This window comes from Cucurbita pepo, chromosome 7 (assembly GCF_057944985.1).
Source record: "Cucurbita pepo subsp. pepo isolate OVF chromosome 7, ASM5794498v1, whole genome shotgun sequence".
Classification (NCBI taxonomy): domain Eukaryota; kingdom Viridiplantae; phylum Streptophyta; class Magnoliopsida; order Cucurbitales; family Cucurbitaceae; genus Cucurbita; species Cucurbita pepo.
Genome location: NC_141804.1, coordinates 10,842,690 through 10,870,462, shown reverse-complemented (window position 1 = coordinate 10,870,462; position 27,773 = coordinate 10,842,690). Strand labels below are relative to the sequence as shown.

Below are 27,773 nucleotides of genomic sequence, written 5' to 3'. Positions count from 1 at the left end.
TTCTAGGGCTGCCCTAAACATCAGAGGGATACCCTAAATGAATAGATCAGATTGGCATCTTCTATCACCAAAACTTTGCCATTAAAGAACCTGTTTAGGTTGGTAGGTTTGTTCAAATCAGGACAGCTAGACCTACCACATATATATATATATATACCTACATGCTCAAAAACTTATCAGCTCAAGCCCACCGCTAGTCGATATTGTCTTTTTTGGGCTATTTCTTTCGGGCTTCCCCTCAAGGTTTTAAAACGTGTGTGCTAAGAAGAGGTTTCCACACCCTTACAAGGAATGTCTCGTCCTCTCTCCAACCGATGTGGGATCTCACAATCCACTCCCCTTGGCCCAGCGTCCTCGCTAACACACTGTTCGGTGTCTGGTACTAATACCATTTATAACAGCCTAAGCCCACCGCTAGCAAATATTGTTCTCTTTGAGCTTTCCTTTCTAGGCTTCCCCTCAAGGTTTTAAAACGTGTGTGCTAAGAAGAGGTTTCCACACCCTTACAAGGAATGTCTCGTCCTCTCTCCAACCGATGTGGGATCTCATAATCCACTCCCCTTGGCCCAGCGTCCTCGCTAACACACTGTTCGGTTTCTGGCTCTAATACCATTTATAATAGCCTAAGCCCACCGCTAGCAAATATTGTTCTCTTTGAGCTTTCCCTTCTAGGCTTCCCCTCAAGGTTTTTAATAAGCGTTTACTAAGGAGATGTTTCCACACTCTTATAAAAAATGTCAATCGACGTGGGGTTTCACAGAATATCTCCGCATTATCCACAAATTCTATGAATATTTTCCAAGTATACTCTTAACAAATCCACAAAGAAATTACTGATTGTCATGATGTTTCAGAGATTGATATGTATTAGTGTTGCATAAACAGACTACTTACAGATCACAGAGAAGGTACATCTAAAGAGAAACGGAGAAAAGGCTCGAGTCGAGCACCTTGTTGTCTATTTACACGCCGGTTTCATCTGTAAATGTTCCAGCCATTGCTTGCTGTGACAATAGAATGAGAGGAATTATGTACATTGGCTTTAAAAAGAAGTTTAAATTCTATTTTAGTTCTCTTACTTCTAAACGTTCTCGCTTTAGTGTTTAACTTTGCATGGAAAGTCATTTTAACACCTACTAGTCAAATAAATGATTATCCTACTAAACGTAACTTTGAACTCTTGTTTCATGCAGATATCCGCCTATTAGATAAATGAATGAACGACGTGTTATATTTCGATATCATTAAATAGTTTAAGAAAGATAGCCATGAGAACCAAAATGTGAGATCCCACGTCGGTTGGAGAGGAGAACGAAGCATTCTTTATAAGGGTACAGAAACCTCTCCCTAGCAGACGCGAGAGGAAGTACGAACAAGATTTGATGGTGTGTTGTAATGGTAAAAATGAAATAAACATAGAACTTAAACAAAAAGAAAACACAAACAAGATTTGATGGTGTGTTGTAATGGTGATCACCTGGAAGCAGGATAAGGTGTATTGTACGTCAGATGTTGAAATTTGGTGGTGGAGCACAATTCTAATCCTGAACACAAACAAACACACACAGAGTTCAGACAAAGTGGTAAACCAAGAAATTTCTATCATGCAAAGGAGTTTGTCTTTGTGTTTCTTTGTGAGTGTTCATCATACGCTTCTAAAATGGACGTTTATGGATCTTAACAATCGTGAGAACAACGAGACGAGGCAGAAAAGTTACGGGACATCGAAAGACTGAAAACAAACCTCGATGAACTTTCTGGCAATACAAGTATGCCATGTTCTTCCAAGATCTTGCATAGTTTCTCCCCTGTAATTGTTGTGTTTTCTTTTATATCTACGAATATCTGGATTGAAAGCAATTATAATTTCAATGTCAATATAGATTGAAAAATCATGGACCAGAAAAGAAGGAAATCTGGAACATGGACAAGAAAACAAAACAGCTTCGGTTTAATTTTTCACTCTTTTGAGATCCCACATCAGTTGGGGAGGAGAATGAAGCATTCTTTTATAAGAGTGGAAACCTCTTCTTAGTAAACGCGTTTTAAAAACTTTGAGGGGAATCCCAAAAGAAAAAGCCCAAAGAGGACAATATCTACTAACAGTGGGTTTGGGGTCGTTACAAATGGTATCAGAGCTAGACACTGGGCGATGTGCTAGCAAGGAGACTGAGCCCCGAAGGAGGGTGGACACGAGGCAGTGTGCCAACAAGGATGCTGGGCCCCTAAGGGGGGTGGATTAGGGGGTCTCACATCGATTGGAGAAGGGAATGAGTGTCAGCGAGGACGCTGGACCCTGAAGGGGGGTGGATTGTGAGATTCCACATCGATTGGAGAAGGGAATGAGTGCCAGCGTCGCTGGGCCCCAAACGGGGGTGAATTGTGAGATCCCACATCGGTTGGGGAGGAGAACGAAGCATTCTTTTACAAAAGTGTGGAAACCTCTTTCTAGCAGACGCGTTTTAAAAACCTTGAGAGGAAGCCCAAAAGGGAAAGCTTAAAGAGGACAATATCTACTAGCGGTGGGATTGGGGCCGTTACACATCAAATCTTAGTCAAATTTCAAAAACCAAAGTACAGGCTGAAGAGAACTAGTAAATCAGCATCGTTTTCGAAAGCAGAAAATAAAAAACAAAATCAGTGTCGAACAAATTTGTAATGTTTCGTTAATGTTATCAAACGGGTCGGTAATTTTGAATCCTCTAATTCGAATTGATATCCAAGTTGTTGAGATATCAAAGCAATATTTCATATCTAATTATATAAACAATGAACAGAAGCATACTATGTTTGTTTCAACCAAATGGCTTTCCACATGCAATCCTTTGGTTCCATTTATTCCATCTGTATCATTCACAAATGCAATATCCATTAGCTTTCTCATTGCTGGGAAGAATCGAGAAATAAGAGAGCGAGAACGAAACCTAATTATGAACGGAGTAGGTTTTACCAGCCAAAATCTTAGCATTCTCATGGTCTCCCTCAAGCTTTACAATGTTCTCTTGAATTGCAACCAATGCTGCAGCACAAAGAACACCGACCTGTCTCATCCCGCCACCCAACGTTTTCCTCAACCGTCTCGCCTAGAATGAAAGCACGACAAGTTGTTAGAAAGTGTTGGCAGTCAAATTTAAGAGCGGAATGTGAATATATACCTTGGTAATGAAGGCTTTTGAACCAACAATAACCGAGCCAACCGGAGCTCCCAGACCCTTAGATAGGCATACCTGGTTCAAAAATTCAGTAAAACAATAGCTGAGCAAACGAATCTAAGGCATGTTCGACAAACAAAAGCATGTATTAGCAATGCTTCTTACTTCGGTCAGAGACGAGGAGTGATAATTTGAAGAATATCTTTAAAAGAATAAATGTACTGTAACGACCCAAGCCCACCGCTAGCAGACATTGTCCTCTCTGGGCTTTCCCTTTCAGGCTTACCCTCAAGGTTTTTAAAACGCATGGAGAGGTTTCTACACACTTATAAAAAATGTTTCGTTCTCCTCCCCAACCGATGTGGGATCTCACAATCCACCCTCCTTCGGGCCCAGCGTCCTCGCTGCCACTCATTCCCTTCTCCAATCGATGTGGGACCCCCATATCCACTCCCCTTCGAAGTCCAACGTCCTTGCTGGCACACCGCCTCGTGTCCACCCCCTTTGGGACTAAGTCTCCTCATTGGCACATCATCCCTGTGTCTAGCTCTAATACCAATTGTAACGACCCGAGATTAAGTAAAAAATTTAGGGTCATTACATGTACTCAAATTTCTCGGCTCAAACTTTTGGATTTAACGATAATTTAAAAGATAGCTTCCTTGAAACTTTCTAGACTGGACGAACAAAACAGGGGATAGAGTTTTTAAGAATGAAATTGATTAAGGATAACAAAGCTGGGTGAATAATTATACCGATACAGAATCAGCCGCTTGCACGAGCCTGTTAACAGGAACACCAAGTGCCTGGAAACACAAAAACAATGGATTGATGATTATTGTCAAACGAAACGCCTGCGAAAATAAAATATAGACGATCCAGTTCTCAAACACGTGAACTTCGAAGCCTAAAGATTCGCTAAATGATGACAAATGGAGGAAAAACGTACGAAGCAATACACAGATTTCACATCGAAAACCATTGCTAGAACAAGGACAAACAAAAAACTACATCAAATGGAGAGTTTTCAATGATAGCAGCTCAAAAACCTCTGTTTTTCTCAAGGATTCTGGTCAGTGATCAGTGATCACCTATGTTTAACACACACCATTCTAAACAGATGCAGAACAAATGTGTTCATCTTTAGCCAAAATGCACATCTCTACTATTTATCAATTCAAGAGCGACTCGAATTTAGGTTTCCAAGTTCGGACACAATTAAACAAAACAAGAAGATTAAGGTTCGAATACGATTGGCGTTATTACTATTAAGGAGTTCAGTCATTCTACATACAACTGAGGCGTTAAAAATACGAGCACCATCAATGTGAAGCTTCAAACCATGCTTCTTAGCTAATTCGCCGACCCCGTCTGTATATTCCGCAGTGAGACATCTACCTCCACAGCTGCATTTTAGAAAAGTACTATAATAATTAAGCCCTGCACTTTCAAAGCAGTTCAAAATCAAGTTATATTATAGATTTTGTCCTTTAAATTCTCCAATTTGTATCTAATAAGCCTCTAAAAGACAAATCCTTACTTAGCATGTGAGTTTTCCAAGCAAATAAGCCTTGTAGTTGGGAACACAAGCTCTCCTCGAGGGTCTCTAATGGCAGCTTCAATCAAATCCAAGTTCATAGTTCCATCTCCATTGTTCCTAACAGTCCTCGGATGAACCCCTCCAATGGTTGCAATACCTCCATTTTCATAAATATGGATATGAGAATTATCCCCAAGAATGACCTCAGAACCCCTAATTTCACAATGAACAAGAACACTTATGAGGTTCCCCATAGTGCCTGAAGGCACGAAAAGAGCCGCCTCCTTCCCCATGATCTTCGCCATTTCTGTTTCCAATCGGAACGCAGTTGGGTCGTTTTTCAATACATCATCATCAACCTCCGCGCTCGCCATTGCAGCCCTCATCGCCTCTGTTGGCTTCGTGACGGTGTCTGAACGAAGATCCACAGTTCTCGACACCATTTTACTAAATGAAACAAAGGGTAACAAGAAAAATCAGTTCAGACAAAAGGGGTTCCTCAGTTTCTATCGATTATTCAAGAAACCCATCTCTTGAAATGATATGCAGAAATTGGAAATCAAAATCAAAACCCCAAAAGAAATCAAAATTCTTCGGAGGAGGAAGAACAGGGGAAGAATTCTTACAGTTCTTGAGCAGCAGAGGAATGACGAGGAGTTCACCTACATACAGATTCCACGTGAAATTATGAGTAAAGGGTTTGTGAAGGAATCAAAAGGATCAAAACCCCATGAAAGAAGCTGACGAGATATGATCAAAAGTAGTGACGATTCAAAGAAACTGACCTGTCCCAACAAGAATTATTCAGTGTGCATATCATTATTACAACTTTTTTTCCCCTTTTTTTGTATAGTGTTCACATTTTCAAATAAGATTTAAATTTTTTCAATATTTGGTGTAATTTCTAAAAAATCGTTCACGATGGGACTCGAACCCATAATCTCTCGCTCCGGAGGCAAGCACCTTATCCATTAAGCCACGCGAACCCTCTATTTCTATATAATTTTGGTAAGAAAATGGCATATTAAAAAACCATAGAAAATTTAAAAAAAAAAAATTAAAAAGAATAGCAAAATTATAATATTAAAAAAATTAATATTAAGAAAACAAAACTCATAATATCAATAAAAAGAAAAAGAAAACACAAAACTCTTTTAATTTCTAAAAAATCGTTCACGATTGGATTCGAACCCACAATCTTTCGCTCCGGAGGTGAGCACCTTGTCCATTAGGACACGCGAACCCTTTGTTCATAGGAAAAAAACATTGTATTTGTTTAAATTTTTTTATAATAAACAATTGAAATTCTACTTTAAAAAAAATGTAAAACATCCTATTTCTTTATAAAAAAAAAAAAAATCGTTCACGATGGGACTCGAACCCACAATCTCCCGCTCCGGAGGCGAGCGCCTTATCCATTAGGCCACGCAAACCCTCTATTTTTGTAAAAAAATTAGCATATATTAAAAAACCATAGAAAAAAATTCAAATTAAAAATAATACCAAAATTATAATATTAACAAATAAAGAAAACAAAACTCATGATATCAACAAAAAAGAGAAAAAAAAAATTGATCGTTCACGATGGGATTCGAACCCACAATCTCCCGCTCCGGAGGCGAGCACCTTATCCATTAGGCCACGCGAACCCTCTATTTTTGTATAATTTTTGTAAAAAAATTACGTTATATTAAAAAACCATAAAAAAAAATTAATTCAAATTAAAAATAATACCAAAATTATAATATAAAAAAATTAAAATAAAGAAAACAAAACTCATGATATCAACAAAAAAGAAAAAAAAATGAAAAATTTGATCGTTCACAATGGGACTCGAACCCACAATCTCCCGCTCCGGAGGCGTGGCCTCTATTTTTGTAAAAAAATTACCTCATATTAAAAAACCATAAAAAAAAAAAAATTAATTCAAATTAAAAATAATACCAAAATAAAAATTAAAAAAAAAAAACAAAACTCATAATATCAACAAAAAGAAAAAAAAAAACGGGACTCAAACCCACCATCTCCCGCTCCGGAGGCGAGCGCCTTACCTATTAGGCCACGCGAACCCTCTACTTTTGTAAAAAAAAATTAGCTTATTTTAAAAAACCATAAAAAAAAAAAAAATCAAATTAAAAAGAATACCAAAATTATAATATAAAAAAAAAAAAAACAAAACAAAACTCACAATATCAACAAAAAGAAAAAAAAGATAAGGAAACGATTGGTCGTTCACGATGGGACTCGAACCCACAATCTCCCGCTCCCTTATCCATTAGGCCACGCAAACCAATTTAATGATTGGCTGCTAATATTATTAATAATTAATTAATTTCAAAACCATTTTGAATAATTTGTTTTTTAGGTTATCTACATGTTGTTTTCTTATATGAACTTTTTAATCAAAACTAACTTATAGATAATTTAAAATTTCAATGAGAACGTATATAACGGGAGGAGGGAAGGTTACCGTGTGCAGATAGAATTAAAAAAGATGTTGACAATGACAGACATGAAAACGGTTAAGGGAGGTTAGTGTTGTCATTGAACCATCTGAGAATGAAGTTTCTTACCGTGATGAAAGGGGTATTTATAATGTGACAACACGGTAGAGAATGGACTGAACTATGTAGATGCATTCAGTGTAAGATCGAATCTAGTAGAGAGCTCGATTTAGTTAAGGAAGTGGCTAATTATCATCCTAAAAGTTAATGATTTGATCATCACCACGAAAAAAAATATATAAATTTTTTAAAATCATATTTATAAAATTTCATAGCGGAAATTATTAAATTTATTACCAATTGAATTAATATCGTATAAGGTAGGTTTATTATCAGCCAAATTATATTGAGAACTTAATTACAAAAAAAACGTTAAAAATATAAAAATATTAAATCTCACTAGAGACTAAGACATATATTTAAGAAAATATTTTTGCTAATGATTTTATATATTAAAATAATGTATTTATTCAAATTTAATATGAAGATTGGAACATTTATCATTGGAAAAAAGATATTATATTTTAATAAATATAAATGTAAAGATTCGGCAAACAAAGAGTTCGCGTGGCCTAATGGATAAGGCGCTCGCCTCCGGAGCGGGAGATTGTGGGTTCGAGTCCCATCGTGAACGATTTTTTTTATTTTTTTTTAATTTTTTTAATTTTCACTTTGTTATATTTAATAATTTTAATTTTTACGGCCTAGTTTTCTTATCACCAAAGAGTTTGCGTGGCCTAATGGATAAGGCGCTCGCCTCCGGAGCGGGAGATTGTGGGTTCGAGTTCCATCGTGAATGATTTTTTTTATTTTTTTTTAATTTTTTTAATTTTCACTTTGTTATATTTAATAATTTTAATTTTTACGGCCTAGTTTTCTTATCACTAAAGAGTTTGCGTGGCCTAATGGATAAGGCGCTCGCCTCCGGAGCGGGAGATTGTGGGTTCGAATCCCATCGTGAACGATTTTTTTTATTTTTTTTTAATTTTTTTAATTTTCACTTTGTTATATTTAATAATTTTAATTTTTACGGCCTAGTTTTCTTATCACCAAAGAGTTTGCGTGGCCTAATGGATAAGGCGCTCGCCTCCGGAGCGGGAGATTGTGGGTTCGAGTTCCATCGTGAATGATTTTTTTTATTTTTTTTTAATTTTTTTAATTTTCACTTTGTTATATTTAATAATTTTAATTTTTACGGCCTAGTTTTCTTATCACTAAAGAGTTTGCGTGGCCTAATGGATAAGGCGCTCGCCTCCGGAGCGGGAGATTGTGGGTTCGAATCCCATCGTGAACGATTTTTTTTATTTTTTTTTTAATTTTTTTAATTTTCACTTTGTTATATTTAATAATTTTAATTTTTACGGCCTAGTTTTTTTATCACCAAAGAGTTTGCGTGGCCTAATGGATAAGGCACTCACCTCCGGAGCGGAAGATTGTGGGTTCGAGTCCCATCGTGAACGATTTTTTTAATTTTTTTTTAATTTTTTTAATTTTCACTTTGTTATATTTAATAATTTTAATTTTTACGGCCTAGTTTTCTTATTACCAAAGAGTTTGCGTGGCCTAATGGATAAGGCGCTCGCCTCCAGAGCGGGAGATTGTGGGTTCGAGTTCCATTGTGAACGATTTTTTTTATTTTTTTTTAATTTTTTAAATTTTCACTTTGTTATATTTAATAATTTTAATTTTACGGCCTAGTTTTCTTATCACCAAAAGAGTTTACGTGGCCTAATAGATAAGGCGCTCGCCTCTGGAGTGGGAGATTGTGGGTTCGAGTCCCATTGTGAATGTTTCTTTTTTTTCACTTTGTTATATTTAATAAGTCTAATTTTTAGGGCCTAGTTTTGGCCTAATGGATAAGGCGCTCGCCTTCGGAGCGGGAAATTGTGGGTTCGAGTCCCATCATGAACGATACTTTTAAAATATTACACTTTGATATATTTAAAAAATTATTACTTTGATATATTTAAAGTGTCTAATTTTAAGGCTTAGTTTTTCTATCACCAGTTGGTTCGTGTGGCCTAATGGATAAGGCACTTGCCTCCGGAGCAGGAGATTGTGGGTTCGAGTCCCATCATGAATGATCAATTTTTTCCTTTTTGTAAAACAATATTAAAACATTTGTAGATAATTTATGAGGTATCGATAAACAGACCGTTTTCATTCATGTATTGATGGTAATAATGACAATGAATCGGTAAATGGATCGAGAGAGGAAAGGTTCCTTTCAGACCGTTTTCATTCATGTATTGATGGTAATAATGACAATGAATCGGTAAATGGATCGAGAGAGGAAAGGTTCCTTTTTAGAGTACTTTGGGAACGGATCGAGTGAAGATAGCTCGACCTTGTAGCTCAGAGGATATGACTAGCAACTACTGTTTGAATTTTTCAACTACTGTTTGAATTTTTCTCGAAACATAAAAGAAAATTCTAGGCATTTCCATGCTTTGTATAATCCAGTCATGTTGGGCTATGGCGAAACTCACGATCATGGGCCACGGTAATCAAAGGCTCAAGTCGCTATGCGGGGCAAAAGCTCAGACACCTGCAGGCCCCTAAGCCAATATTCTTGCGAAAATGGGGACGGATTCCATCAAACAATCGCACACCCAACCTGCAAGCAACTGTGGAGGAGGAACCTCCATTTCTTCCCCATGGGACACATCCAGGTCAGATCTAGCGAAATCGACACACCCAATTTCTTGAATCGCTCTATCTTGTTCATAATTCGAACCCCTTTTTCTGCGATTTAGGAAAAAGAAGCGAAGAAGGAAGCATTTAGGAAGTATTTGGAGTCTAATGGCGTTGTTGATGCTCTCACCAAAGGTTGATTCTCACCATTTCTATGCTTCAGTCCGTATTTCGTTTGAATTTTGATACATTTTCTTTTCTGCGTTCTTTTGCTGGTTGAAGTTCTGGTTGCGTTGTTTGAGCAAAACGATAAGCCTTCCTCTGCTCTCGAGTAAGTTCTTGCTTTGAGCTTTTGTTAGGTGAAGTTAACCATTGTTCTGGCTATTAATTTCGCACCTAATATCTCGTTTGACTGTTAGACGAACACGACTCTCCACAATGGTATGATATTGTACACTTTGAGCATAAGCTCTCATGGCGTTGCTTTGGGCTTCCCCCAAAGGCCTCATACCAGTGGAGAGAGTATTCGTTGATTATAAACCCACGATCATTCCCTAAATTAGCCGATGTGTGACTTTCATCATCCAACACCTCCCCTCGCCTCCCCTCGCCTCCCCTTAATCGAGGCTCAACTCCTTTTTCTTTTGGAGTCTTAGTCATTTTTTGAATATGCCTTGGAGGAGGCTCGACTCCTTTTCTTTTGGAGTCCTTTGTTCGACATTTGAGAATTTACCAATCTATTGACACGACTAAGTTTAATGGCTCTGATAACATGTTAGACAAACACGACTCTCCACAATGGTATGATATTGTCCACTTTGAGCATAAGCTCTCATGGCTTTGCTTTGGGCTTCCCCAAAAGGCCTCATATCAATGGAGAGAGTATTCGTTGATTATAAACTCATGATCATTCACTAAATTAGCCGATGTGTGACTTTCATCATCGAACATTGACATTATCAAATCTCATAATGTTCTACTAATATTGTCCAATCAATAGTTGATCTTAGTTACAAGCTGTCTAAACAATGTTTTTATCTTATTTTGATTCCTAAACTTTCGTATCGGTACATTTTCGAACCCTTTAATCACTTTCTGATTGAAACTAATGGCATGATTCATTCGAATTCTGGTCTGTTTGAGCTTGAGGAGGCTGGATTAGTTTCGTTTTTCTGAATTATTTGAAAGTTGTGAGGAGAATCCAAATCTTTCTCCGTCTGAATCCTGTCAAGCATTCAACCAAAGCATGTTTTATGTTTAGAAAGTTAAACAATAAACTACAAGGTGTTTGCCTCTGTGAGATCCCACATCGGTTGAGGAGGAGAACGAAGCATTCTTTATAAGGGTGTGGAAACCTCTCCCTAGTAGACGTGTTTTAAAAACCTTGAGGGGAAGCCCAAAAAAGACAATATCTGTTAGCGGTGAGCTTGAGTTGGTATCAGAGCCAGACACTAGGCGATATGCAAGTGAGATCCCACATCGGTTAGGGAGGAGAATGAATCATTTTTTATAAAGGTGTGAAAACCTCTCCCTAGCAGACATATTTTAAAAATCTTGAGGGGGAGCCCAAAGAGGACAATATCTACTAGCGGTGGGCATGGGCTGGTATTAGAGCCAGACACCGGGTGATATGCTAGTGAGATCCCACATCGGTTGGGGAGGAGAACGAATCATTCTTTATAAGGGTGTGAAATCTTGAGGGGAAGCCCAAAGAGGACAATATCTACCAGCGGTGGGCTTGGGCTTGGGCTGCTATCAAAGCCTAACACCAGGCAATATGCTAGTGAGAAGGCTGAGCTCCGAAGGGAGGTGGTGGACACAAGGCGGTGTGCCAGCAAGGACGCTGGGCACCGAAGGGGGGTGAATTGGGGGGGGGGGGGGTCTCACATCGATTGGAGAAAGAAGCATTCTTTATAAGGGTTGTGAGATCCCACATCTATTGGGGAGGAGAACAAAGCATTCTTTATAAGAGTGTGAAAACTTCTCCATAGCAGACGCGTTTTAAAAACCTTGAGGGGAAACTCGAAAGGGAAAGCCCAAAGAGGACAATATCTGCTATGGTGGGCTTGGGTCATTACAGAATGAGTGTCAACGAGGACACTGGGTCTCGAAAAGGGTGGATTGTGAGATCCCACATCGGTTGGGGAGGAGAACGAAACATTCTTTATAAGGGTGTGGAAACCTCTCCCTAACAGACGCGTTTGAAAAACTTTGAGGGGAAGCTCGAAAGGAAAAGTCCAAAGAGGACTATCTGCTAGCGGTGAGCTTGGGCCGTGGGCTGTTACATATTCTCAACTAGATTTTTCTTGTGAAAGTTATCATTTACTGTTGCTTGTAATTTGAAATGCTCAAGAAGTGTAGTTTTCTTCTTCCTTTCTAAAAGTAAATGAATGATTTTATTGAAGAGAACATTTCGATAGGAAGCACTATTGATAGACTTTTTTTCTTTTACTCTCACAGATTTATTCAACAACGACTAGGCGGTCCATCTATAGCTGAATACGAGAAGTTACAATCCGAGATGGCGGATTTGCAAGTCAAGTATGACGAGCTTTTAGCTACCCACAAGGAAACCTGTAAAGAGGTAGCGTTGAAATTATCCGACTCGATACTATTGCACGTTGTTAAGAATATATGTAATGAATAAGTATATCGTGTTGCAGTTGGAAGGACTTAAAAGTTCGCATAACGTCACGGCAACGTCTACCAAGGATACCACTGATGACGAGGAGGAAAACGATAAGGTATGAAGGACTAATTGAGTTGCACATAGGAGGTTGATGGATTTTCTATATGATAGCCAAGAAAAAGAAAGTGATATCTATTTCCTTTTAAGGTATGTGAAGATCTTACGCTATGAACGTTAAAAAGTTGAATTGTAGGAGGATCATCTATCTTTTTAGCTTTGATTCTTTGACATTGTTTGCTTTTGATAACTCTCACTTTAGTTCTAGTTTTGGTGTGATGTTTTTAGTGTACATTCGAAAATGAAACCGAAAACGTACATGTGCCATGGAAATAACATAACTATAATCTCCTTTGTTGAAACCCCCGTATAATAGCTCAAGCCCACCGCTGGCAAATATTGTCCTCGTTGGGCTTTTCCTTTCTGGTTTCCTCTAAAGATTTTTAAAACGTGTCTATTAGGGAGATGTTTCCACACCCTTATAAAAAATGTTTCGTTCTCCTCCCCAACCGATGTGGGATCTCACAATCCACCCCCCTTCGGGGTCCAGCGTCTTTGTTGGCACTCGTTGTGTAATGACCCAAGCCCACCGTAGTAGATATTGTTCTCCTTGGGCTCTCTCTTTCGGGTTTTCCCTCAAGGTTTTTAAAACGCGTCTGCTATGGAGAAGTTTCCACATCTTTATAAATAATGTTTCGTTCTTTCCCCAACCGATATGGGATCTTACAATCCGCCCCCCTTTAGTGCCCAGCGTCCTCGTTGACACTTGTTCCCATCTCCAACCAATGTGAGATCTCACAATCCACCCCCCTTCGGGACCCAATGTCCTCGCTGACACTTGTTCCCCTCTCCAACCGTTGTGGGATCTCACAATCCACCTCCTTTGGGGCCCAGCGTCCTCACTGGCATGCCGCCTGGTGTTTGGCTCTGATACCATTTGTAACAGCTCAAGCCTATCGCTAGTAGATATTGTCTTCTTTGAGCTTTCCCTTCAAGATTTTTAAAACGCGTCTGGTAGGGAAAAGTTTCCACACTCTTATAAAGAATGTTTCGTTCTCCTCCTCAACCGTTATGGGATCTCACACCCCATGTGCCATCTTTTTCTGAAGTTGCCATATTCTTCGTAAGTTGACTTCAAATGCAAAAACCCCCCGAATCAATTTAATTTCATATCAAATAATTGCAACTCTGGAGAATTTGATCTAACAACCTTATTGAAGAATAATATCTTTAGATCTGAATATATCCAAGAACCTCAAAACGATAAGGAATTACCTTAAGGGAAAGTAAGATATGGATTACCTTGTTGACTGAATATCTCACGGTATGAACACTTGTTTAAGATTCGAATCACTCCCCAAACAAGATTGATCATATCAAGCTTGAATGATTCTAAACATGCAACCTAAACTATATAGAACTGAAAAGAACCTTAGCCCTTGACTAAAAGAAAGCACAAACGCTCTTATTACTACATTTTTCAAGTCTCCTTCACAGAGACAACATACATGTGACCTTCCCTGAGACATTTTAGAGTTGTAACCCTTTATACTTTATGTAACGGCCCAAGCCCACTGCTAGCAGATATTGTCCTCTTTGGGTTTTCCCTTTCGGGTTTCCCTTCAAGGTTTTTAAAACGCATCTGCTATGGAGAGGTTTCAGGTCTTTTTTCCGAGCTTCCCCTCAAGGTTTCTAAAACGCATCTGCTAGGGAGAGGTTTCTACACCCTTACAAAGAATGCTTCGTTCTCCTCCCCAACCAATGTGGGATCTTCCAAAGAACTATTCACTTGGCCAAGACTCACTACTAAAGCCTCGAGAACATAGCAAAAGACCTTTAGATAAAACCATTCTCGAACATATCCCGTTATTCTCAAAATCCTTCTCAAACTCATCGTTCGGGAGTGCTATCATCTTGTAAACTAACCATAGGTCTACTATCCCATTGAATTCATGTTCAGAAAAACGAAAAAAGTTCAATATTCCTCCTTTCATTTCGCACTTTTTGACCAAATTATTGCTAGATTTGCAGCTGGCCCCAGGGACAATGGTTCCAACCTAACCTTGAACTTTTTTTTGTTGGCTTTTGAAAAGGTGAAGCTTTTGACACAACCCTCCAAATTACACTTTATGGCTACTCACATTTGCATTCCTAGCTCCCCAAAAGTTTTAGATATCTAAAAGTTGGCAACTAAGTTCGGTTGGAGTTCAATCAAACCTCCACCGCTCCTGTAACCGCTAAAGTTCACAGTTAGTAGATATTGTTGGATGATGAAAGTCCCACATCGGCTAATTTAAGGAATGATCATGGGTTATAATCAAGGAATACTATCTTCATTGGTGTGAGGCCTTTTGGGGAAACCCAAAGCAAAGTCATGAGAGTTTATGTTCAAAGTGGACAATATCATACCATTGTGGAGAGTCGTGTTCGTCTAACATGGTATTAGAGCCATGCTCTAAACTTAGTCGTGCCAATAGATTGGTAAATCCTCAAATGTCGAACAAAGGACTCCAAAAGAAAAAGGAGTCGAGTCTCGATTAAGGGGAGGTGTACTTTGTTCGAGGGGAGGTGTTGGATGATGACAGTCCCACATAGGCTAATTTTGGGAATGATCATGGGTTATAATCAAGGAATACTATCTTCATTGGTGTGAGACCTTTGGGAGAAACCCAAAGCAAAGCCATGAGAGCTTATGCTCAAAGTGGACAATATCATACCATTGTGGAAAGTCGTGTTCGTCTAACAGATATTATCCATTTTGGTCCATTACTTATCGCTGTTAGCCTCACGGTTTTATAACTCTTCTAGGGAGAGGTTTCTACACCCTTATAAGGATTGTTTTGTTCCCTTCTCCAACCGATGTGGGGTCTCACAGCACAAATTATTGACCTAACTTTAAGCTAAAGCAATGGAGATTCAGTTTTGAATATCTTTTTCTTTGTAGGGGAAGGTTTTTGTATTGACAAACATTTACTTGTGATAAAATATCGACCGAAAAGGCAATGCGAGCAGTCTATGAGAGAGTTCTTAGGCAGGCGCTGATTGAGTCGTCTAAGAAGTTATATTTTGCTAGTTTCCTATGATTTTAAAATTATCATTTAAACATAACTTTTAACAGCTTGACGTGTGTGTATAACCGTGTAAAAAAAATCTTACCATAAGTTATTTAGTATCAATGTTTAAATGTTGATGTCGATGAAAATATCAAACTCTTGATAAAATGTCGTTGAAATCACGAGTTTTGTTTTTGTATCAGGAGATATATTCGAGATTGAGTTATATTTGGGTTGGAGATATCTTTTAGATCAACTCAAAATTTAGGGTTGGTTAGGTTGGTGACCCGAACAACTTGAAAAGAATTCACAACCCAACCCAACCTTCTATTTTTAAGTTGGGTTGTCGGGTTGTCATGCTTATTCACCTTACATGTTATGTTAATAACTAAAATCATGTAAGACTCAAATATCAAACATTTACAGGTTATGACGTATCACTAACATTGGTTACAAACGTCAAATATTCTTAATTTTCGCAATAACCTTAAAAGTAGGACAAAATTAGGTAGCGATGTGATGTAACTTCATTTTCGAGTCGGTCGGATTGACCCGGTGGGTTCCCTTAACCAAACCACCGCCTATGAGTCGCCGACTCATTCTTCAACAGGCACGCGGTCAGAGTCCTGGTCTCCTCCCACTGCTTGGAAGCTTACGGTTTCATGTTCTATTTCACTCTCCGATGGGGGTTCTTTTCACCCTTCCCTCATGGTACTACTTCACTATCGGTCACCCAGGAGTATTTAGCCTTGCAAGGTGGTCCTTGCTGATTCACACGGGATTCCACGTGCCCCATGCTACTCGGGTCAGAGCGTAAGCTACTGATGCTTTCGGCTACTGGACTCTCGCCATCTAGGGTGCAGCACTCCACCGTTTTGCCTAGCAGCACGACGCTTATATCGCTCTCCCACAACCTGGACAATAAAACATAAACAATATAACCCAATTAAACTTTTATAGTTTAAGTTAAGTAGTCCAAATTAGTCGAATTATCGGGTCATTTGAAAATTCCTAATGCTAAATTAACGTTGTAGGACTTAGAAAACGATTATTTGCATAAATTATATAATTTAATAAATATAATTCAGTAGATAAAATATATGTAACAAATCACACTTTTGATGGCCTGCAGCACGCAGCACTCACTTTCCAACAACGAGTGAGTTAAGCTAATTCGTTCTTGCAACGAGTGAGTTGAGCTAATTCGTTCTTGCATCGTCTACGATCAAACGACATATGCTCGAGCCTCTTGGCCCCATAAGTTTTAGAAATAAATAAATATATAAATAAATAAAAGGAATTATTTATTTATTTATTTATGAGAGAGAGAGAGGAATATTATGGATAAATGATAATATGTACACAAAAAATGGAAGAAAAAAAAGTCATATTTATTTAATTTATTTATTTTAATTTTCCAAAACATACGCTCTCTCTCTCATCTCAAAAATGGAACCCAATGACAACCAGCTCAGCTCCTACTTCCACCACCATCAACACCACCATCAAAGTCCCACCACATCGCCGACCAATGGCCTTCTACCCTCCACCCACCACCTCTCCTCCGCCGACGCCACCACCCATGTCCTTTACCCTCACTCGGTTCCCTCCGCCGCTATTTCCTCCTCTCCTCTCGAGCCCGGTCGCCGGAAGAGAGGTCGCCCGCGGAAGTACGGCACGCCGGAGGAGGCTTTAGCGGCTAAGAAAGCTGCTACGGCGTCGTCTCACTCTTCCTCCAAGGCCAAGAAGGACCTCGTTTCTTCCTCTTCTCTTAATGCCGTTTCCGCTTCTTCGAAGAAATCTCAGTTGGCTGCTCTTGGTGGGTTGTCGTGTTATTTCGTGTTTGTTTTGAAGGAATTTGTTGTTAATTTCTTTTCTCTTGTTGGGATTTCTAGGGATTTTTCTAGGGTTCTGGAATTCGTTGTGGTTTTGGGGATTTCTGGGTTTTAACCCCTAATCTCAAAAGCCCTTAATTCCCTTTTGGTCTTTTAGCAAAAGATTTAAAGAGATGCTTTACCCTAATTATTCAATTTTGTATGTATGCTTGTAATGGTTTCATGTTCTAAAATAACATGTTTCCAGTCTTGGCAATTGTTTCTTTCTTTTTTATTTTCATTTACTTTTCGTTTTTGTTTCACTTTTGACTATGTGCTCGAATACTTACTTGGAGTTTATTCTTCTCACTGGACATGTAGGTAATGCAGGCCAAGGTTTTGCGCCACAGGTTATTGATGTGGCAGCTGGTGAGGTAATGCATTCTCCATAGTTTTCCAAAGATTTGATTCCATTTATACTGATGTACTTGGAAGTGCATGTGATGACGTGCAGGCATTTGCATAAACGCATACAATGATATAGCTAGAAATTGTGGGTCATATACAATTAATGCATTTGAAATGCTAGCTTTAAAGAATTAGCAAACTAAGTCACCACTTCTCAATATGGGGCATTAACCTATGCTGTCCTGGTATTGATATATCATTTAGTATGATGGTGCTGCGATAGGACAGCAAGACCATTAAGGATCTCATAAAAATTTCTATGATCTTGAATGCCCTTTTCTGTTGAATTCTAGTTTGTATCTGGGTTCCGAGTTTTTAAAACGTATGGTTACAGTCGATAGCTTCTTAGTTTAATTTCTTGGGTCTTTTCCTTCAAAACAGTTTATGTTCCGGTAAACTACAGACCTTGTGAGATCCCACGTTGGTTGGGGAGGAGAATGAAGCATTCTTTATAAGGGTGTGGAAACCTCTCCCTAGTAGACGCGTTTTAGAAACCTTGAGGGAAAGCCCGAAAGGGAAAGCCCAAAGTGGACAATATCTGCTAGCGGTGGGCTTGGGCTATTACAAATGGTATAAGAGCCGGACACCGGGTGTTATCACAACGGGAGGTTGAGTCCGCCTCGAAGGGGAAGGACATGAAGCGGTGTGCTAGCAAGGATGTTGGGCCTCGAAGGGGGTGGATTGGAGGGTCCCACATCGATTGGAGAAGTGAACGAGTGCCAGCAAGGACGTTGGACCCTGAAGAGGGGTGAATTGTGAGATCCCACATTGGTTGGGGAGGAGTACGAAACATTCTTTATAAGGGTGTGGAAACCTCTCCCATGCAGACGCGTTTGAAAAACCATGAGGGAAAGCCTGAAAAGGAAAGTCCAAAGTGGACAATATCTACTAGTGGTGGACTTGGGCTATTATGGACCTATTGACTCTGCATATGATGTTTTTATGTTCTTTGAAGTATTAAATATTTAATGCGTTTAATTAAAAGGAACATGTCAGCCTGAAGCACTAGTTGGTTAAGTTTTCATACCGTGAATGGGGCATAGTGTCCACTTATAGAGGTTCTGCAGATGGTTTTCTGTTTTTTCTTTCTCTGTTTCTTTTTTCTCCTCTTTTTATTTTGTCTTTTTATTTACTACTTACGATCCAGTGGCGACGCACTTGAATTTAAATCCATGACAATCATTCTTGAGATTTCTTTCTCTTGATAAGGAACATAATATTTCATTGATAAGACGAAATTACAAAAAAAGTGAAATTCCTCTTCCGAATAAAGAGACAAAAATTGTTGAGACTTTGGTATCGAGAATCTTCGAGCTACCGCTTGGTCCCATGAATTTTCTCATCCTAATAATGAAATGGAACTAGTTCTAATTTTGGTTCTATTGTACATAAAATGATTGGGGTGTTTTAGAGTGCAGAAAAAGTAAGAAGAATAAGATAATACTCTTGGTGCAGGTTATTCTTTAACTTCTTGTCAGGGAGTAACATAAAACAAGATTATCTCTTGGCTTCTTAATAGACATGGTAATTTGGAATATTGGAGGGATTGAAAAAATAATTACTCAGGTACATTATTAAAAAAATATATTTCTTCTCTCGTTCCGTTTCTTTTATGCCAAGTCTCAATTAAAAGGTGTCTTGCAGATGAGGACGGTTTCTTAGTACCCCTCTCACATACTGGCACACATGTTCGTGTACTTATGCACACACGAAGGAAGTAATAGATTTATGTTCTTGAACATGTGTAAGGTATGTGTATCACATGGTTTTTGGTAGAATTCACATATATGAGTAAGAGAGTGCCAGGCTAATCTGCAACATCCACTGTGGTTATTTTCGTTTTCTGACAGAATAATATGCTGCATACAAACAGGGAAACTTGAAAGTCCGAATTGATATAAGGGATAAAAATCAAATTTTAAAAGATTATATTTACGATGTCGGTTCGTTTACAGTCTTCTCCTGAAAGGAAGGTCTTCGTATTTGTTTTGTGGTTATCTACTTTGGTCCTATTGTGGAGATTTTTTTCTGCGTATTGATGTGATGATCTCTATGTGATTATAGCTACTTTTTTTGTATCAACTACTCATTCTTTTGTTTCTCTGTGGATTTGTATTAATTTAGCTGGTTGAGAAGCCCGTTTTAAAAAAGCATCTCTTGTTTTCCCCCTCGTTCGTGTCGATAAGTTTTCTGTCCAGTAACAAGGAGAAGAGGGTTCAGGCAGGTTTCTGATTTGGTTTTAGGAAAGTGGAGCTGTGGTGGGCTGGCGGCTTAAGTTCATGGGAAACCTTAATGATAGAGAGATTGAAGGGTGTATGGCTATCTGGAGCAAGGTCAAGGTCCTTTACTCCGAGCGATTCTAGGACGTAGTTATACTTAAAGGTTGGAACATTTTTTTCGTCAAGTCATTGTTCAACAACCTGGCTGCTAATGATTTTATCATCTCCCAAAGTTCTTCTGCCAAACAATCTTGAATTTTGAAGGTCAGGAGAAGGTTTATTAGGTGTTGTGACTCTTTTTCTTGGAGGCATCAATAACGGATCTATTCCGAAAGAGGAATCATTATACTCTGTTTCGGGTTGCAATCCTAGTGCAAATTTGAGCAGAGATGCAAATCACTTGTTTCAGTATATCGCTTGTATTTGGTGAACAGTGTATTTCTATTGCTCGTAGGTAGAACCTCTTCAGTGAGTTTGGTAGGCGGGTTGTGAGATCCCACATCGGTTGGAGAGGGGAACCAAACATTCCTTATAAGAATGTGGAAACCTCTCCCTAATAGACGTGTTTTAAAACCTTGAGAGGAAGCTCAGAAGGGAAAGCCCAAAGAGGATAATATCTGCTAGCGGTGGGCTTGGGCTGTCACACGGGTGGTCCTTCCTAGAGATGCCCAAGACTTCATTCTCAACATGTCATGTAGCTATCCTTTTCGGGGCAAGGCGAGAGAAATATGAGAATCTCCAAGGAGATGATATGGGCTGTTTCTTGATCGACTATTTGTCATTGGTGTGTTCTTCATGAAGTTTTTGTTTTTGTTTTTGTGAGTAGCAAACCTTTTGTTGAGTAAGTGAAGGAATAGTAAGGATGATAAGAAACCCACCCAAATCAAAGGATATTACAGAAACCACATGCACAGGAATTTCTTAATTCTATCCCGACTTTCATAGCTGATTGTCACATTGTGTACAAAAATCACATGGTTGATTTCTGCTTCGTACTGGTTTACTTATGTATACACTATATTATATGCTTGATGAGCTATGGTTGTATCCCTTGTCCTCCTTACCCTCCTAATGCACACTCCGGTCATATTGAATAGGACGTGGGCCAGAAAATTATGCTGTTTATGCAACAATGTAAGCGGGAAATCTGTATCCTTTCCGCATCTGGTTCGATCTCCAATGCATCTCTCCGTCAGCCGGCCTCATCCGGTGGCAATGTTACATATGAGGTATTTTTGTTCTCCCTATTTGATATCGTAGCTCTTCCTCCTTGGTGTGTGGAAGAAACGATAACAAGAATGATGCTTTGTAGTAGCAATCGTGGATGATTTTATCGAGTTGTTGATATATTTTGTGGGCTGTTTCGGAAAATGGACAAAAGATAACTGGCTACTCATTTGGATGATGATTTCTGTTTTTTTCCTTCCAGAAGTTTGCTTATGAATGCATTAATATAACTATTTGCATTGTAATGTTACTATTAGGGCCGTTTCGAGATTGTTTCGTTATGTGGATCTTATGTACGAACTGACATTGGAGGAAAGACTGGTGGTCTTAGCGTATGTTTGTCGAGTGCTGATGGCCATATCATAGGAGGGGGAGTTGGTGGACCGTTGATGGCTGCTGGACCCGTGCAGGTACCGTAACCAACATATTGTTTTTCTCGTCTTTTCCCTAAGAAGTTCATTCAATGTTTGAATGTTTTATTGCATAAAGAGTTTTAGATGTATTATTCTTTTGCTTAGTTCATTCTTGTACGGATCTGTCCATTTCAGGTTATTGTTGGTACTTTCATAATCGACCCGACAAAGGAAGCTGGTGGTGGGATTAAAGGCGATACATCTGCCGGCAAGTTGTCCTCACCCACTGGTGGGACATCGATGTCAGGTCTACGCTATGGTTCGAACATCGACTTGGGAGGTAATCAAGTCAGGGGAAACAATGAGCACCAAGGTATCGGGGAGAGTCATTTCTTGCTTCAACCCCGGGGAGTGAACCTGACATCTCCTCGATCCAACTGGAGAACAGGTCTGGATGGCACCACCACTGCTTATGATTTTACAGGTACACAGGCACACTGAATCCGTTCATCGTTTCCTTTTTCCGAACTCGTGTTTTTATGAGGTTGGGAACTTCTTTGTGCAGGAAGAACAGACCATCATTCTCCCGAAAACAGAGATTACGATCAGATTCCTGAATGAGAGTTAACATACGAGACGAGACAAGATGTGACTGCAAAGTATGTTGTAGATAAATGTACAATATCAACCGCTGCAACGCCAGCAATCTTCGCTTCACTGTGTTAGCTAATTCTGTGGTTGTAGTATGCACCATACTGTAAAGGTGATAGCAAACTCTTCAGAAGTTTTTATCCTTCCATCCATCCACACCTTTCATGGTGTACTTGAATGTCTAATTCTAATTCTCCTGTTTTTCCCCTTTAGATGAACAAGTTTGGTGTAGTTGTTACAGTTTGCAATCTGCAATTTGATCATATAAACAAACCCCTAGGGTGATTTAGAATCAAATCTCACTTTTCTATCGCATTATATTTGGATTGAACATTTCATGGGAGTGTTTGGCCGACCATCTTGAAGTTTGTTGGTCGTTGGTCGGTGGGGTTTGATCTATATACGTTATAACATGGTGAGTAAATAACTTCACCCTATCAGCTTTAATAGTATTCAGTGTTCCACCCAACCAATTTCATTAGAGTCCATGGTTGCAAGTTTCCATCTTGCAAAGGTGTGGAAGCTGGTTGAAGAGAGGGACGAAACATTATAAAGGTGTGGAAGCTTCTTTTTAGTAGACGCGGTTTAAAACTGTGAGGTTGATGACGATATGTGACGGTGTAAAGTGGACAATATCTCTTATATCAGTTATTTCGGTTAGATTTCTGTTAGATGTGACATGGGTTCACATCATCTTTATCTTTATCTTCTTATTTACATAAAGAGCATGTTAGCTGTCGTTACCATAACAGTTATGTCTACATCTTCCAAAACCAGAAAAATCCGAAACCCATTAATTCAGTTCCTCGTTCTTCGATCTCCCTGTGGGCGCGCACAAATCCGGATTACCCACCAAAAATTTCCCCCCAATTTCCTGCATGGCCAAGCCTCGCCCAAACCCAGTTATATATATTAATCTTTGTTTCAATTTCAGAAGTAGCAGCTTATGGGAATCGGGGTTTGATTCTTCTGAAGCTTCTTCGTTCTTTAATGGCGGTGTTGAAAGGGAAATACATCAAGTTTCCGGGCCGGACATGGTCCACATTCAAGCTTTCCAAGATAGTCATGGCCTTCCTTTTGGCACTTGGGATTTCCATGTTCATCGCTTTCCGATTCTTCTCTCCTACTGAAAGTTCTCATAGCAATCTACTCCACCGGCTCGCTTCCGTCCAGCATAGAGCCGTTCATAGGTACTTGGCAATGCTTATTAGCGGAATCAAATGATTTTGATTTTGATTTTTGATCTTGGAGCCCAACCCCCATTTTTTGTTGCAGTGATGGATTGGGGAAGAGAGAGGATCAATGGGTTGAGTTCATTTCATGGGAGCCTAGGGCTTTTGTTTATCACAATTTCTTGGTAAGTTCTCAGAATTTTGGATTCCTTTTGGCTTTTTGTTTGGTTTTTGTCATGTTTTTGGTTGAAATGCTTGCTGATATGAATGATTTTGGACAGTCCAAGGAAGAATGCTTGTATTTGATTAGTCTTGCAAAACCTTACATGAAAAAATCAACTGTGGTTGATATAAAAACTGGCAAGATTAAAGATAGCAGGTCTGTATGTGTCATTTTCATTTTTGTCATCAATAGAATTTGTCAATCCTGACTATGAACTAACGTTGGTGGGGCTTACAATGTCATGTCCGCAGGACGCGCACCAGTTCCGGGATGTTTCTGAATAGAGGGCATAACAAAATTGTCAGCAACATAGAGAAAAGAATAGCAGATTTTACATTCATTCCCGTAGGTAATGATATCCAAATTTGCATGTTACCTTGGTCAATTTCTCATGCTTCTTGTGATGATTCTTATCTATGAGGGCTTCAAAACATGTTTGAATCATTGTTTTTGAAATCTTGTTTCTATGTGTTAGTCTTGTCTGGTGGAACATGATAGTGATTTGGTTGACGACCTTACTTAAACAAGTGTCAATAACATCACGTATAGTTAGACTAGCCAAATTGTGAGATCCCACCTCGGTTGTAGAGGGAAACAAAACATTCCTTATAAGAGTGTGGAAACATATTCCTAGTAAGCACGTTTTAAAACTGTGAGGCTAACGATGATATGTAATGGGCCAAAGCAAACAACATCTACTAGCGGTGGACTTAGGTTGTTACAAATGGTATCAGAGCCAGTTATTGGACGGTTTGAAGCATTGTTTGGAATAAGGCTAGACCTTCTCCATCGTAGATGCATTTTTAAACCGTGAGGATGATTGTGATGTGCAACCGGCCAAAGCGGACAATATCAGCTAGCGGTGGACTTGGGTTGTTACAAATGGTATCAGAGCCACATATCGGGCGATGTGCTAGCGAGGAGGTTGGGTCCCAAGGGGTGGAAACTCCTCCCTAGTAGACATGTTTTAAAACTGTGAGGCTGACGGCGATATGTAACGAGCCAAAGCAGACAATATAGCAGTGGGCTTGGGCCGATGAAAAATGAGCTAATTTTCTCGTGGGTTTGTTCTCCATTCTAGTTTTGAGGCCCAAACCAAGCAGGGCTTTGGTGAACACTATTCATTTGCTTACTGATGCTTTGTAGACATCACTGACATTCTTGGTCTCAATACATTTTGGTATTAATGTTGATATTCACTATTCCAAACAGAGAATGGAGAAGCACTTCAAATTCTGCACTATGAAGTCGGGCAGAAGTATGATGCTCACTATGATTTCATTTCTGAGGAGTTCATCCGAAAAGGAGGCCAAAGAATAGCCACCCTTCTCATGTATCTGTAAGATTCAAATTTTACATCTCTCAAACTCATCTGCCCCTCTCTACCTCTCTCTCTCTCTAAAACCGTGACCGATACGAATGCAGGTCAGACGTCGAAGAAGGGGGCGAGACAGTGTTCCCAGCAGCCGAAGGGAACTTCAGCTCTTTGCCTGGGTGGAATGAACGGTCTGAATGTGGTAAAGGTGGTCTCTCTGTAAAACCAAAGATGGGAGATGCATTATTGTTCTGGACCCTGAGGCCTAATAATACCTTAGATCCTACAAGTTTGCATGGTTAGTGATATCTCCTGCACCAAAATCTTAAATATTTCCATGTAGTTGATTCTAAAGAACAAGATATATGCCTTTGCTCAGGGTTGTGGGATCATTTTAATGATTGTGAAGTAGAATTAATTTGACATTCTTGTGATATGTAGGTGCTTGCCCTGTCATAAGAGGGAACAAATGGTCATGTACAAAGTGGATGCATGTTAATGAATACTAATTCAAAGGTAAGTTATCGACTAATTTTAGTACACAATGTTCCTACATTATATATATACCCACATATTCGAATCAAGATTTAAGATTTTGATTTAGTACCTGATGGCCTCGATATTTTCTTGTGTCTCCTGTGCGACATCACATTACCTACTTGTTGTCGTTGACTAATTCTTACAAACCAACACGGGCTTTTTCAACATATTTTGTTTTCACTCGTATGCTTTCATCATCCAACTTAGAATTGTTCCAAGATAAGAACGCTTAATTTAGAAGATTTTTTTTATTAAGCCACTGAAAAGGAACGGAACGTGCGCCTTGTTGGTATAGATAGTAACTTCTATTCTTTTTTAGTCTGTCTCAATCACTTTTATACGAATATGGTCTTGTCTTGTCATTCGTGTGCTTTTTTGTTACTTGGGTGTCTTAATTTTTAGAGGTGGGTTTGAAATAATAGCTACAAATCTAGTGTTTTATTAGCAATATATGAAGGTATACATTTTAACTGGCTACTCATTTGGATGATGATGTCTGTTTTTTTCCCTTCCCGAAGTTTGCTTATGAATGCATTATTATAACTATTTGCAATGTAATGTTACTATTAGGGCCGTTTCGAGATTGTTTCGTTATGTGGATCTTATGTACGAGCTGACATTGGAGGAAAGACTGGTGGTCTTAGCATATGTTTGTCGAGTGCTGATGGCCATATCATAGGAGGGGGAGTTGGTGGACCGTTGATGGCTGCTGGACCCATGCAGGTACCGTAACCAACAGATTGTTTTTCTCGTCTTTTCCCTAAGAAGTTCAGTCAATGTCTGAATGTTTTATTGCATAAAGAGTTTTAGATGTATTATTCTTTTGCTTAGTTCATTCTTGTATGGACCCATCCACATCAGGTTAACATACAGGACGAGACGAGACAAAACCGCTGCAACGGCAGCAATCTTCGCTTCACTGTGTTAGCTAATTCAGTCGTTGTAGTATGCTCCATACTGTACAGGTGATAGCAAACTCATCAGAAGTTATTATCCATCGACCTTTCATGGTGTATTTGCATGTTCTAATTCTAATTATCCTGTTTTTCTTCGTTTAGATGAACAAGTTTGGTGTTGTTGTTACAGTTTGCAATCTGCAATTTGATCATATCAACAAAAACCTCTGGTGATTTAGTATCAAATCTCACTTTTTTATCACATTATATTTGGTTTGAACGTTTTGGCCGACCATCTTGAAGTTCGGTGGTCGGTGGGGTGAGCTAAAATACTTTACTCTCGGTTTGATCTACATACATTATAAAATAGCGAGTAAATAACTTCATTGTATCAACTTTAACCGTATTCAGTATTGTATCACAATAGAGTCCATTGTTAAAGTTTGCCAATTATGCTAAATAACTTGCTTGGAAGTTTCAAAATCTTCCGAAATATGACATTTTGGTGAGAACTATTGTGAGATCCCACATTGGTTGGAGAAGGAATGAAACATTCCTTATAAAGGTATGAAAACCTCTTCTTAGTAGACGCGTTTTAAAACAGTAAGGCTAACGACGATGCGTAATGGGCCATAGTGGATAAAATCCGCTAGCATGGTTTTGGGCTGTTACAAATGATATTGGCAGACACAAGAAAGTGTGTCAAGACGTTGAGTCCCAAAGAACTAGGGAGAGTCCCAAAGAACTAGGGAGAGTCCTACGTTGAGTCCCAACGAACTAGGGAGAACTAGGGAGAGTCCCAAAGAACTAGGGAGAACTAGGGAGAGTCCCAAAGAGCTAGGGGGAGTGGTGAAGATCCACATTAATTAGTGACCGACAATAGACCATAAATATGCAATAAAGATGCTCCAAGGTCAAAGTGTATATACATAGGGAAACCTTGTCCAATCCACCATATTACTCATTATCTCTCCCTCTTAAACTTTTATACATTATTTAACAAAAATATCATATAAACTACCTTTGTTAATTTACTCGATGGATCGAAGGATGTTTATATAAAGATTTTGATCAATCTGAGTGAAACTCGATAGATAAATCCCTAATTACTATTTTAAACGTCGATGATTCAATGTCTGATCATCGTAATTGTTCTAATAGCTCAAACCCACTACTAACAAATATTGTCATAGTGGCTCGTTTCGTATCGTCGTCAGTCTCACGGTTTTGAAACGCGTTTGATAGGGAGAGGTTTCCACACCCTTATAAGGAATGCTTCGTTTCTCTCTCCAACCAATGTGAGATCTCACAATCTACTCCCTTTGA

At 39.0% G+C, this 27,773-nt stretch overlaps 4 protein-coding genes and 7 non-coding genes across 12 annotated transcripts; 7 read left to right on the top strand and 4 right to left on the bottom strand.

The window, feature by feature from the left end:
• Positions 1-747: 747 nt before the first annotated feature.
• On the bottom strand, positions 748-5,540 carry LOC111799282 (low-specificity L-threonine aldolase 1). Its single transcript, XM_087125747.1, has 11 exons — positions 5,478-5,540; positions 5,319-5,354; positions 4,693-5,139; positions 4,447-4,558; positions 3,908-3,958; positions 3,156-3,227; positions 2,951-3,083; positions 2,786-2,844; positions 1,745-1,845; positions 1,478-1,544; positions 748-1,004 (listed from the first exon to the last, which is right to left on the bottom strand). The coding sequence occupies exons 3-11, from the start codon at positions 5,133-5,135 to the stop codon at positions 963-965; spliced, it is 1,080 nt and encodes a 359-aa protein (XP_086981873.1). The 5' UTR covers positions 5,136-5,139; positions 5,319-5,354; positions 5,478-5,540; the 3' UTR covers positions 748-962.
• A 65-nt stretch (positions 5,541-5,605) lies between these two features.
• TRNAR-CCG (transfer RNA arginine (anticodon CCG)) lies at positions 5,606-5,678 on the bottom strand. Its single transcript has one exon. It is a non-coding gene; the product is annotated as a tRNA-Arg (tRNA).
• A 374-nt stretch (positions 5,679-6,052) lies between these two features.
• On the bottom strand, positions 6,053-6,125 carry TRNAR-CCG (transfer RNA arginine (anticodon CCG)). Its single transcript has one exon. It is a non-coding gene; the product is annotated as a tRNA-Arg (tRNA).
• A 143-nt stretch (positions 6,126-6,268) lies between these two features.
• On the bottom strand, positions 6,269-6,341 carry TRNAR-CCG (transfer RNA arginine (anticodon CCG)). The gene has a single exon. It is a non-coding gene; the product is annotated as a tRNA-Arg (tRNA).
• Positions 6,342-7,757: 1,416 nt separating this feature from the next.
• Positions 7,758-7,830, top strand: TRNAR-CCG (transfer RNA arginine (anticodon CCG)). Its single transcript has one exon. It is a non-coding gene; the product is annotated as a tRNA-Arg (tRNA).
• A 257-nt stretch (positions 7,831-8,087) lies between these two features.
• Positions 8,088-8,160, top strand: TRNAR-CCG (transfer RNA arginine (anticodon CCG)). The gene has a single exon. It is a non-coding gene; the product is annotated as a tRNA-Arg (tRNA).
• Positions 8,161-8,417: 257 nt separating this feature from the next.
• TRNAR-CCG (transfer RNA arginine (anticodon CCG)) lies at positions 8,418-8,490 on the top strand. Its single transcript has one exon. It is a non-coding gene; the product is annotated as a tRNA-Arg (tRNA).
• Positions 8,491-9,206: 716 nt separating this feature from the next.
• TRNAR-CCG (transfer RNA arginine (anticodon CCG)) lies at positions 9,207-9,279 on the top strand. Its single transcript has one exon. It is a non-coding gene; the product is annotated as a tRNA-Arg (tRNA).
• A 397-nt stretch (positions 9,280-9,676) lies between these two features.
• On the top strand, positions 9,677-12,732 carry LOC111798812 (c-Myc-binding protein). Its single transcript, XM_023682146.2, has 5 exons — positions 9,677-9,868; positions 9,953-10,025; positions 10,113-10,161; positions 12,291-12,414; positions 12,494-12,732. The coding sequence occupies exons 1-5, from the start codon at positions 9,722-9,724 to the stop codon at positions 12,578-12,580; spliced, it is 480 nt and encodes a 159-aa protein (XP_023537914.1). The 5' UTR covers positions 9,677-9,721; the 3' UTR covers positions 12,581-12,732.
• Positions 12,733-16,971: 4,239 nt separating this feature from the next.
• On the top strand, positions 16,972-22,598 carry LOC111798679 (AT-hook motif nuclear-localized protein 14). Its single transcript, XM_087125425.1, has 6 exons — positions 16,972-17,388; positions 17,765-17,817; positions 21,168-21,299; positions 21,555-21,707; positions 21,846-22,134; positions 22,216-22,598. Exons 1-6 carry the CDS (start codon positions 17,019-17,021, stop codon positions 22,269-22,271), a joined length of 1,053 nt encoding a protein of 350 aa, XP_086981551.1. The 5' UTR covers positions 16,972-17,018; the 3' UTR covers positions 22,272-22,598.
• Positions 22,599-22,738: 140 nt separating this feature from the next.
• Positions 22,739-26,709, top strand: LOC111798682 (putative prolyl 4-hydroxylase 3). Of its 2 annotated transcripts, XM_087125428.1 has the most exons (10): positions 22,739-23,491; positions 23,577-23,658; positions 23,755-23,852; positions 23,948-24,045; positions 24,909-25,035; positions 25,122-25,309; positions 25,453-25,527; positions 26,122-26,274; positions 26,413-26,516; positions 26,610-26,709. In XM_087125428.1, the coding sequence occupies exons 1-7, from the start codon at positions 23,292-23,294 to the stop codon at positions 25,518-25,520; spliced, it is 861 nt and encodes a 286-aa protein (XP_086981554.1). In that variant the 5' UTR covers positions 22,739-23,291; the 3' UTR covers positions 25,521-25,527; positions 26,122-26,274; positions 26,413-26,516; positions 26,610-26,709. The 2 variants fall into 2 exon arrangements, with proteins under 2 accessions (XP_086981554.1, XP_086981553.1); XM_087125427.1 differs by having other exon boundaries at positions 26,413-26,709.
• Positions 26,710-27,773: the final 1,064 nt, after the last annotated feature.